This window comes from Oncorhynchus clarkii, chromosome 6 (assembly GCF_045791955.1).
Source record: "Oncorhynchus clarkii lewisi isolate Uvic-CL-2024 chromosome 6, UVic_Ocla_1.0, whole genome shotgun sequence".
NCBI lineage: Eukaryota > Metazoa > Chordata > Actinopteri > Salmoniformes > Salmonidae > Oncorhynchus > Oncorhynchus clarkii.
The window spans coordinates 52,870,531-52,883,323 of NC_092152.1; the positions used below are offsets into that span (position 1 = coordinate 52,870,531).

The 12,793-nt window shown below is 40.8% G+C and overlaps 1 protein-coding gene across 1 annotated transcript in view; it reads right to left on the reverse strand.

Annotated features, from left to right (window-relative positions):
• Window positions 1-644: 644 nt before the first annotated feature.
• Window positions 645-12,793, reverse strand: part of LOC139411283 (SH3 and multiple ankyrin repeat domains protein 2-like) — a 162,580-nt gene continuing 150,431 nt past the window's right edge. The window contains exon 24 of the mRNA XM_071157362.1: window positions 645-5,008. Within this exon, the coding sequence (XP_071013463.1) occupies window positions 4,465-5,008 (544 nt within the window). The 3' untranslated portion in view covers window positions 645-4,464. The remainder of the gene's footprint in view (window positions 5,009-12,793) is intronic.

Consider the following 12,793-nt stretch of genomic DNA (forward strand, 5'->3'; position numbering starts at 1 on the left):
TTGAATTGGTTAACCTCACTTGCAATGCCACCTCCCGTGCTATCAAATTGCTAGTTTTTCGGTGGCTTAGCTGGCTAAGGCAGTTGTTGACAGGGTGTTCATTTGTAGTGAGAGGGTGTTCACGTGTAGTAGTAAGTGCTCGCGAAGAGGCTACCGTATACTGTCAGCGGCAGCGTGACCCCCATTACAGTGGTGTTATGACTGGGATAACTTGTTGTTGATTTGGGAGGTGGCGCTCTTTTTCATGGTCCTTCGAGACGGATCGAAAGAAGCAAGACGCTTGAAACACAAAAATCGGCACATCAGGAATTAAATTAATACAACCATAGTGCAATGTTATATTTATTTCTTACAGTAACTTTTGTTTGGTTGCCATACAAGAAGTATTGAGGATTTGGGGGGAAGGAAGAGTGCAGTTACAAGGAACTTCTCTTTCTTTTTCATTTTGATAATTAGATAGTCGACTCTAAGTATGCAGAATTACAACATATGGAACATGAACACAAATATACACAAAAGAGAAACGTCTTTGTAATTATGTAGAATAAAAAATAAAATAAAAAAATTCAACCATAAGAGAAAATAACAAAAGTATCAAAATAGTTGCCGATGGGTAAGTGAAGGACTGTGTTGTGATGGTAGTGATGATAGTGAGCCATGCCAGTCCTTATGTAGCATAGCCTTATAGTCACACAGTGATGGTTTGTATAGCATCTTAATACGACTACTCAGTTCTATAATTCTGCAAATAAATTAGCTTAGTGATATGTTTTTTTTTTTCCCCATGAAGTCAACAGTCACAACTAGTCTTTTTTTGTACATGTCTATGTAAGTTGAGCATAAAAGTGTTATCGGGACAGTTTTCGATCCAGTGGACTATGAGCTTATGTATACATTTAAAGCGTTTCAGTCATTTATACACACATTATACACAGACTAAGTGATTGGAATTGTCAAAATTTACAATATTCAAGATAGGCAGGTGATGGCCAGAGGATAGTATATAAAATACATTTTTATTGGACAAATGTCTTCTGTCCACTCCAGCTATCAGTGTTCATAACATCAACAGGTGATGATATATCATGATAGTTCATCTTAAGACTGGGAAAAACCACAACCAAGGAGATCCATTCAGTAAAAATATTGCTTCTTAGTTTCCTCATAAATCTGATAATATTAATTTATATTAATTAATATTTATATATAATACATAATATAATATAGTAATATATTTTAAAAAAACAAAAAACTTTTTGGCAAACCACACTTCAGAGTTGAACATTTTTCTCCAAATGTCTTTTAGAAGATTCCATATAATTCTATATAATCATAAAAAATACTGTGCTTTTTTTCTGTCACTCTTTTGTTGTTTCTTTTAAAATAATGAATGGATTATAGCAGCGTTAATACTCCTGTAGGTCCTCTCCTTCTGTTGGCCTGGTATTCCCTTTTTAAATCATTTTTAAAAAATCATCCCTTTGTCTTCCCTTCATCATCATACAGTTGCACACAGGGACAGGGAGCGAGAGAAAGGAATAATCACCAAGGGAGCTTTTTTTTTGGTCCAACAGGAGACCCTAAATTGCAGACAATCCAAACAATCATGGTTATGTTCATAGAACATCCCTGTGAACTGATAGAATCATGGATAATGTCTCAAATGATCACACATACTGTTCACGTTTTAGTGATATGTTATAATATATAGGTAATCTGGGTACAGTAGAATACATGGCTTCCACACTTCTCTTTGCAGTGCATTATGGGGTAGTTATAATCTAGTTCAGAGGCAGAAAGGCCAGAAATGGGGCACTATGTAGAGAATAATGAGCTATTCGAGGCACTATCCAAACACAAAACAGGGATAAAGTGACAAGGAAATAAGTTCTGAGGGTGGATACAATGGTCCTATTCTTTCATAGAAATTCTCTCTCTAAACCTTTTAGAAATATTATACATATCATTATTCTATAGATGTACTCTTTTCTTTAAATCATTCCTTTATACACATTCAAAGCAATAAATATATTCAATTTACGTAAAAACCAATGCCACCAAACACTTCCTGGGTACTCACCTATCAGCAGTTCTCATATTAACATTGAAGTAATGGTGTTTCATGAAAAGGGATGGAGACAATTGATTGGCTGTCAGATGGGATTTCTGATTAGAAGATAAGCTTGTTCTACCTGCTCATTGGTGTGAGAGCTTTTCACTGGTGTTGAGAAAATGTCTCAGTAACACTTTACTTGAAGCCTGTAGTAATAATACGTTATAACGTTTTATAAGCAAGCCTTACAGAATGGTTATACCTGCATGCTTAAGTAAAGTGTTACTGAGGACTCTCCCTCTCATTCTCAAATTAACAGGGACAAAATGCATAATCTAAAGCCTGCTCGGTCAGTGCTGCTGTGTCACACCTATTTTCTTCCCTCTGGAAACACCAGATAGGATTAACACCTCTTCTTGTCAATAATTACGTTTTGTGATTCATCGGCGATGCAAACACGGATTATACACAAACTTTGTAAACGTTCCTATAAATATTTTTTTAAATCCTCTTCGGTGATTGTGTGAATGTCTGGGTAGTAGATTTATTATTATTTTATATATATATTTTTTAATGTAACCTTATTTAACTAGGCAAGTCATTTAAGAACAAATTCTTATTTACAATGACGGCCTACCCCAGCCTAACCCGGACGAGGCTAGGCCAATTGTGCGCCGCCCTATCCCAATCATGGCCGGATGTGATGCAGCCTGGATTCAGATGGAGTGCCTTAGACCGCTGCGCCACTCAGGAACCCACATTTTTGAGTTTTGAGTGAATTCATATTATTCCTATTATTCTTGGCCCCTGCACTACACAGTATACTGTAGGTGAGCACACAGTCAACCACAGTGTCCTACGTTAACAGAGACCACGAAATAACGTCCGTTTTGCTCTCATCCTTTCAAAGTGGGCGTCTTCAAATTCTTGCCGAGAATCATTGTCAACCAAAGAAAATACAGCCCTCACCTATACCACAACAGCACACACTGGTACTAATATAAAAGCAATGTTTGATTTGCGAAAGGAATCACTCAATAACTAGAAATGATTAAAGATGGCTGAACAAAGAGGAGAGATGGCGATATTGTGGCAGAAAATTGAGTTTCCCCAGGTTGTTGTGATAGGTGGATTATTTCTGTTATAGGCCTGAAGGGAGATTGGTCGGTTGGGCGGTAGGGTGTAGGGAGGTTGCATCCCACTCCTGTCGGGGTCGCTGTCAAGTGTGTGGAAGACGATGACAACACACATGATGCCAACACTTAGGGCTAGATTCTATCAGATTCATGCCATCCGCGTAGCTGTTGTTTTTGCGGTGTCGGAGGTGGAACTGTGTTAGAGCTGTCAAATCCACAAGCGGCTCCCAGCATTATACCTAAAACGGACATTGCCATTGGCTGTACGGAGTTGCATTAAGATAAATCCCATGGAGCCCTGTTTACAAGTTCGAACACTGGAATGTGAGATGCAAGAATCTGACAGAATCTAGGCCTTGCACTCTCACTCATGTCTTTCTAAAACACATTTAACAAACCTCCCACAGCGTGTGCACACACACACGTACATCACAAACATGTCTCTGACAAAAGGCAAATACACACACCTTCCACAGTGAACAGGGATGTGAAGGGGACAGTGGCGCCTGCTACAGTGGAGCCCCTCCAGCCATGCATTAGAGTGACCAACACATCATTGTGTGTGTGTGTGTGTGTGTGTGTGTGTGTGTGTGTGTGTGTGTGTGTGTGTGTGTGTGTGTGTGTGTGTGTGTGTGTGTGTGTGTGTGTGTGTGTGTGTGTGTGTGTGCGAATTATATAGTTTAGGATTCAGCTAAACATTTCTGCAAAGGTTCTCGTTTCTAATGTTTTTCAAATGTCTGTTTTTCAAATGTCTCTACAACGTCAGATGCATCCATAAATATAACCCACGGTTTTACTCTAGTGAAGAAATATTATCTGAAGAAACTCTAGCAAAGATAGAAAAGGAGTGCCAACCAGCTCAGCTGGTTTCAAACACCCGCGCTGGGGGAGCTTGAAAAAGGATTGAGTATTCCAATACTGATTTTTATCAGTATTTCAAAGTGTTTGAGGGCTACGTTTCAAGAGTATTCCAAAGTGTGGTCTTTTGTATTGTGAGCATCCCTAAAAAGATGCAGGATTTTTTCCACTCTTTCTCCATTCTGTATTCGGAAACGCCGCCTTTCTCCAGGCTATTCCCAGCAGTTCCGCCAGGATTCCGACATCCCCTGATACTCGGGAAGCAGAATAGGAGTGATCAAACACAAACACGCCACAGAGGCGAGGCAGGAAGGGAGTAGTCAGAGGCCGATTTCTAAATCGTCCAAGACTTTCCAAGACTGAGAAGGAAAACAGGTAGGAGAGAGAGTGTTCCAGATAAATCCACACCCCCTGGCTTTATCTGTCCTGCAGCATTTTGAGGGCCCTCTCGATGTTCATGCGGTGGCCCACCCGCGTCACCCCCAGGTCAATTAGATCTTCTTTCTGCAGCGAAGGCAGGTGGGCGCCTTCGATCTCGTTGTCCAGGAAGGCGTCTTTATGCTCCGACAGATTCAGGCTGTCCAGCCAGTCGGCCACGTCCAGCTTGCTCCACAGCTCCACGGGCTTGGAGGCAAAGGGCTTGCCCGAGGTGGCTATGGCCTGCATTAGGGTGAGCGGCGAAGGGGAGCGCGAGCCACCGCACGAGGACCCTTCACCAAGGCTACCGCCCATGCTGCCGAAGCCTCTCACATTCTCCATGGGCAGGGTGGGCAGGCCGAAAAGGTCGCTAAGGCTGGGTGAGGAAGAGTGGGTTAAAGAAGAGGGGCAGGGGGGCGAGGAGAGGGACGAGGTGTCCGGGGGGCTGCAGAGGTGAGGGGGCAGGCTGGAAGGAGGGGTGCAGGAGGAGGGGGGCAGGCTGAAAGACACGCTGGAGTTACGCTGGCTTCCTGTGGCTGGAGAGCTGAAGAGAGAGAGAGAAAGAGAAAATAGAGAGGGAGAAAAGAGAGATCATGAGAACCTAACATATGTATGGCACAGTGATGAACTATGGTATAGAGTGGCTGTACAAACGAGTCCAGACCATAATGATCAGAACATAGCAACCAAAGAAGACCATGGCAACCTAGAGAAACTTGGCCAGATAGAAACATCCGCCAAGAAGCAGACTCCTCCCCCTCCACACGTGACTCACATCCTCCCACTACAGCATACGTGTGGTTGGGTGTGTGTGTGTTCAGACCTGGCTAGTGTTCGCTGACCTTGACGTGTGGTAAACCTGCTGAGGCTTGGTGTGGAAGTGGGGTTCACCTAGAGCTTTCTAAATAAACACAAAGTTCATGAACATTCAGTATCTTACTGATCTAAGCACAGAATTCTACTGAAATACTTGAAAGAGCCACTATGGTGCAGTGTTGTAAGTGGATTTTTACCTAAACCTTTACTTCACTGTTATTTTACAGTCTACTATTTAACAAGTAGGCTATCCATATTTAGCATTTTTCAAACACCTGAAAAGCTTTTTTCCCCTGCAATATAGAGCCATAATCATTATACTTAATTTTGTGTACAAAATATGTTTATTATTCAGCATATTTAAGCATACATCTTGAGCTGTCTGTATTCTCCTGATGTATTTTTTAAAGAAACTAATTATGCTTCTTTGCATCTTTGCATCTCTGCTCAAATCTGGGTAGAAGATTTAAAGGAATGTGAGTCTTATTCAGTACATTTAGTAATTGCTTGCTTTTCTAAAGTCTATCAACCCTGTCAGCAGGCATGCCAGCTAAGACAGACAGCAAGCTACCTCTTCAATCTGCACACAATACACCATAATGACAAAGCAAAAACAGGTTTTTAGAAATTGTCCAAGTGTATAAAAAAAACAGAAATATCACATTTACATAAGTATTCAGCACCTCTGGCAGTGATTATAACCTTGAGTCTTCTTGGGTATGACGCTACAAGCTTGGCACACCTGTATTTGGAGAGTTTCTCCCATTTTTCTCTGCAGATCCTCTCAAGCTCTGTCAGGTTGGATGGGGAGCGTCGCTGCACAGCTATTTTCAGGTCTCTCTGGAGATGTTCGATCGGGTTCAAGTCCGGGCCTTGCCTAGGCTACTCAAGGACATTCAGAGACTTGTCCCAAATCCACTCCTGTGTTGTCTTGGCTGTGTGCTTAGGGTTGTTGTCCTGTTGGAAGGTGAACCTTCACCCCAGTGTAAGGTCCTAAGCACTCTGGAGAAAGGTTTTCATCAAGGATCTCTCTGTACTTTGCTTCGTTCATCTTTCCCTCGATCCTGACTAGTCTCCCAGTCCTCGCCACTGAAAACATCCTTACAGCATGAGGCTGCCACCACCATGCTTCACCGTAGGGATGGTGCCAGGTTTCCTCCAGGTGTGGAATTGGAATTCTGGCTAAAGAGTTCAAGCTTGGTTTCATCAGACCAGAGAATCTTGTTTGTCATGGTCTGAGAGTCATTTAGGTGCCTTTTAGCAAACTCCAAGTGGGCTGTCATGTGCCTTTTACTGAGGAGTGGCTTCCACCTGGCCACTATACCAGGCCTGATTGGTGGAGTGCTGCAGAGATGATTGTCCTTTTGGAAGGTTCTCCCATCTCCACAGAGAAACTCTGGAGCTCTTTCAGAGTGACCATTTGGTTCTTGGTCACCCCGTTGCTCCCCTCGAACGCGTCTTTTTTTTAGGTATTATATAGTGGAGCTGCATAAATATTGATCTCCACTTTCTGGAGGATCGAGTTTTGAAATCAGTGGAATTAGAGTATGATAGCTAAAGAGATCTCCGGATTACATCTTCATACTAAGGGCAACTAGGCAAGTCAGTTAAAAACATATTCTTATTTACAAAAAGGCAAAAGGCCTCCTGCGGGGACGGGGGCAGGGATTAAAAATAAAATAAATACAAATATAGGACAAAATACAGATCCCGACAAGAGAGACAACACAACAGTACATAAAGAGAGACCTACATTTCTAAGTGACCCCAAACTTTTGAACGGTAGTGTATATTTTTTACACATTTGTAAAAATGTCTAAAGACCCGTTTTCATTTCGTCTTTAAGAAGTATTATGTGTAGATTGATATGGAACTTTTTTAATTTAATACATTTTTGAATAAGGCTGTAACGTAACAAAATGTGGAAAAAGTCAAGGATTCTGAATACTTTTCGAATGCACTGTACATTAGATAACTGTAGGGGGCGCTGTGTTGAAGCCACCGTGCCTACATCTTGGCACTCCCTCACCATTTAAAAAATATATTTTTGGAAGCTATAGAAATGCCTTTATTAATAACTACATTAATTTTGGCCACATTTATTATATTAGACACCTTAATACATACTTTAAAATTATATTATGTGAGCTAAACATAGTAAAAAAATATATATATTTTTTTCAAATCCTTAAAATCTACTTTGTTTTGAGACTGCTAATGTTACTGTCCACAGTACAACAACAAAAATTATATTTACATGCAATTTTGTCCTTTTCATTCCTATGGAAGACTTCAAAGCCTTTGAATGGCCAATACTTAGCATCCTCAATTCAGGATTTATATACATCATTGGTACAAACACTTTGTCATTTGGATGTGGCATTCAACATTTAAACAGTGAACAGTATTTGACTGGGAAATTCATTTAAATTGAAATAACCATATATCACATGTGATTTTCACCATTGCATATTTCAGCTGGCATTCCCTCTAAGGTTCACAATACAGTATTTGTATTTATTAGGGGATCCCCATTAGCTGCTGTCAAGGCAGCAGCTACTCTTCCTGGGGTCAAAACATATTAACAAAGGATAAAACACTACATCATATAACATTATTACACCACTACATATCTACAATACAAAATGTAGAATTCCACCATACAACAATATTACAATGTACGTGTGTGTAGAGTGCGTGTGTTAGTGTTTGTGTGCGTATGCGTGTGTCTGTACCTGGGTGTGTATGTCTCTTCACATTACCCGCTGTTCCATAATGTGTATTTTTTATCTGTTTATTAAATCTGATTCTACTGCTTGCATGTGTTGCCTGATGTGGAATAGAGTTCCATGTATTCATGGCTCCATGTAGAATTATGCGCCTCACAATGTCTGTTCTGGACTTGGGGACTGTGAAGAGACCTCTGGTGGAATGTCTTGTGGGGTATGCATGGGTGTCCGAGCTGTATGCTAGTAGTTTAAACAAACAGCTCGGTGCATTCAGCTTGTCAACACAAAAACAAGTAGTGATGAAGTCAATCTATCATCCACTTTGAGCCATGAGAGATTGACATGCATATTATTAATGTTAGCTCTCTGTGCACATTTAAGGGTCAGCTGTGCTGCCCTGTTCTGAGCCAATTGTAATCCCTCTTTGTGGCACCTGACCTATAGCAGGGGGTGTAAAGGCATAACACATACATTTTTCCAGCAGCAGACTATGATCGATAATTTCAAAAGCCGCACTGAAGTCTAACAAAACAGTAACAGTAACAGTGACAGACTCTGTTTAAGAGAACGCAGATAACCAGGAAAAACACACACACGTCTCTTGGTAGTTGAATTGTACATAGAACAACAATGCACCATATCGAGGAAGAGGATTATACAGTATTTGAGGTCAGCACAGCTGGGATGAATCATTCTGAAGTGATTATTACTGTCATATCCAGCAGTTAATTCCAGAAGAATACCATTTGACCATCTGGCTTCAGCATCACAGTATCCTCGACTCACAAAAATATATATACCTAACACAAACATGCAGTGGGCTTGACACAACACTAGAGGGACGGAAGAGAGAACCTAGATCTGGTTTGCAATCTAATGTAAATATACATTTTTTAGGAACAGTGTAGTGTGTAGTGTACATATCAGCCCCCCACAGACCACAGAGATTTGTGCAGCACCAGATGGAGTGGTGAGATGAGTGATGGATCGATGGGGAGATGGATGAAGAGGCGTATGGTGTGAGAGCAGGGAAACACAGGGCAAACCAATCACCTCCCCCAAAAACAAACACACCTATGCTCCATTCTATTCAGATTAACACCCTCTTTCAATTCCACCTCTAAACTTCCTTCTGTGGTTCCAAACTGATCGGGCTCTGAAGGGCTGCAATGCCTGCTAATTCGTCGACTAATATATGTGTAGAAGTCATTAAATACAGTGGCAAGAAAATGTATGTGAACCTTTTCGAATTACCTGGATTTCTGCATGAATTGGTCATAAAATTTGATCTGATCTTCATCTAAGTCACAACAATAGACAAACACAGTCTGTTTAAACTAATAACTCACAAACAATTATGCGTTTTCAAAGGGTTCACATACTTTTTCTTGCCACTGTATACTGTAATTACACTCCTAAATTTGGACAAAACCAGAATACTCAGCAGCCCTTGGTGCCCAGGTTGGTTGTCCCTTCTTTCCCTCGTACTATATGGATAAACTTAAGGGAAGTTAGGGAGGGAAAGTGAAGAACACAAGGGCGTTATTTGTCCCAAATGGAATTGGGCCAATGTGAAAGCACTCAGTCCCCCCTCTGGACCTGTAGCACTTTGCACCATGGGTAAAACTTACAGCTTGTTTTTTCAGCACCATCTTTTCCACAGGAAGTCGTCGTGATGGAGTGAGAGATGGAGTGAAACAGAGGACACATGAAAAGATGAGACAACAACAAAACACATGGAGAGACACAAACCCTCTATCACGCACGAACACACACACAAAAAGGGGGAAAAAATGGAACACAAAATCTGACAAAATGTAGTGAAGAAAGAACATCTGTCCTTCTTAACTGACAACTAACTCCAACGCGATAACCTGCTTGGGAAGATGGGACTTAAAAAATTCACTTCACAGAACAGAAATCTCGTAATTTCCTCTAACAGTCATAGTCTGGTCTATTTCACATATACTGTGCATGCCCATGAACTGCACATGCCCCATGAATGCACTTATAAAAGTTATAGAAGTCGATGCTTCGTTATCTGACACACTGATCCATTTCTAACTGAACAATACCTTGCTGTTGCACTTGTGATCACAATCAATACCATCATGCTGACGAGGTGGGAGAGGGATGAGGGTGTCAATACCCTACTGTGACAGAGCAGAACACACCCTGGACCACACATGGGCAGACATTATCCAGCAATGAAAGTAGAAATGATACCTTCTGACTTGGTTGCTTTAATGACCAAGCTTTCGCTCCAACCTTCCATAGTAGATGTAATAGCCCAGAAGCTGAATGGTTTACTGTGTATAAATGGGTCTGCTTTGACCGTGTCATTAGAGAGCACACACAACATCATCTGAGCCATTTTCTACAGAGTTAGTACTGGATGCTCCAACTTAGTGCAGTGAATTGAACCGTTATAGATATAATTTACTGTACACACGCATACACACACAAAAACAGTCATGAGACTCTTTCTCCATCTCACCACACACCCTCAGACATGCACGCACGCATGCCTGCATGCACTCACGCACACAATCACACACTTAGTCTCACACACACACTCGGATATGTTATGCAACCGTGGCCTAGTAAAGGAGGTGGCACGTGATGTGGATGTGCACACTGTGATGACACTGAACTACGGTTAGGCCTGACACACACATCCCCTTACCCCCCTCCCGCTGACACCACTCCAGCAGGCCTCAACTCCTTTCATTCACCGGTGCACTAATCTGTGAACCTCAAAGACAGGGATAAAAGTGAAAAGGAAACCATTTAAGAATGCTAAAAAGGAGGAAAAACAAATCACTCATGTCGTAGCGTTCAACGCTGAAGACAGAGAGAGACTGTTTCTTATGAACCTGTCTAAGTTAGAGAGGGGGGGAGAAACTGAGACAGAAAGAAACAGACAGAAAGAGAAAGATACAGAGAAATAAATAGAGATGGAAGGCCCGAGAATGAGAGAGAGAGAGAGAGAGAGAGAGAGAGAGAGAGAGAGAGAGAGAGAGATAATATAGGCCACCCTCTCTTTCATATCCATCTGCTCCATGTGCTCAGCTACATGGCACCTTGCCCCTTCTGCTACCTAATCCCTCACACACTTGCTCACTTCAACTGTTCTATATGATCTCTCTCCTTCCCTCAGGCTGTATTATACAGTACAGTGCCATCTTTCCCTTTAACTTACACTAAGTAGTGTATCTGTTTTCCATATAACAGGTTTTACGGAAAACTCTGTCAATATCATTGGTCCAACTTATTCCAATCAATCAGCTTGAAATGGACAGAATAATGCCAGTCCCAAACACCTTCGCCTCCAACCTTTCCTTAGCACCTATCTCTTCTGTGTTTGCAGATCTGTGGCGAACCAGAAAGCTGTAAGCAATCTAGCGGAAGGAAGCTCTGGTCAGTCCATTGGAGGGATAGGTGTAGTGGAAACCATCACCATATAATTTACTCATACCTAGTCAAAAAACAGATCTGCAAACACTGGAGAAGTATTCATAACCTGAAATAAATAAATCATCTCACTACAATACATTTTAATTGAAAGTTAGCAAAAATAGATAAGCTCTTGCTACTATGGAAATGACAATACCTGGAAAAATCACCCTGATTAACTCGTTTTTCATATCCCAGTTTACCTATTTACTTATAGCCCTGCCTACACATAATGACTTGTTTTTTTATTTTATTATATGAGCAAAAAATATTCCACTTTATTTCCACTTTATTTTATGAACTCGGAGGGCAGAAATGATTAAATATTAAAGCATTTGACCTCTCACTAAAGGCTTCAGTCATACAAAAGCTATACTTAAATCCAAACTGGTTCTCCAGTAGATTAGTAAGAATGGCTTACCCCATGTTCAAGAATGGGCTTTGCCCTTTATTCAGATTACTACCTCTCACTTTCGGTTATTTGAAAAATGTATCCTCCCCAAAATATCGCTATTTTTAAAACAAGCCATAGAAAGCTGGTTGCAATTGCACTTTAATCCACCAGAAAAGACAGAACAAATATTATAAGACATATTATGGCATATTATACATATTATTAAGTCAAATATACTAATTGATAAAAACATTTTTGAACGAAAAAAAGACAACTGTATAATCTTTGTAAATGATATCATAAATATGACTGGTGGAGTTATGTCACATGTGCAGTTAGCAAAAATATCTGGAAATGTCTGCTCTATCTAAATTACAACCAACTGATTGACCAACTGAGACAAGTGGAAGGGGGAGAAGGTAAGGAACTTGTCTGTCGGCCCCGCATTAAAGACCAAAATTGTTCAAAGAAAATTGTGATAAATAAAAAAGTATACCAGTTTAATTTAAGGACCAAAGAAATACAGCTGCGCCATACAGGTTGCAAAATAGTTGGGAAGAGATTTTCGATGTACCGATTCCATGACACAGGGTTTATGAACTGATATACAAAACAACGCTGGATTCAACAGTTCTTAGTTTCTACATTTTTTATTATTATACAAAATTCTTGCAACCAATAGAATGTTATATACAACCATCCCAGCTCTGCAAATTTTGCTGTGAAGAGACAGAATCATTATATCTGTCACACCCTGATCTGTTTCACCTGTCTTTGTGCTTGCCTCCACCCCCCTCCAGGTGTTGCCCATCTTCCCCATTATCCCCAGTATATTTATACCTGTGTTCTCTGTTTGTCTGTGGTCAGTTTGTTTTGTTCGTCAAGTCTACAGCGGTTTACCCCATTGCTCTTGTCTTTTTCTAGTTTTCCAGGT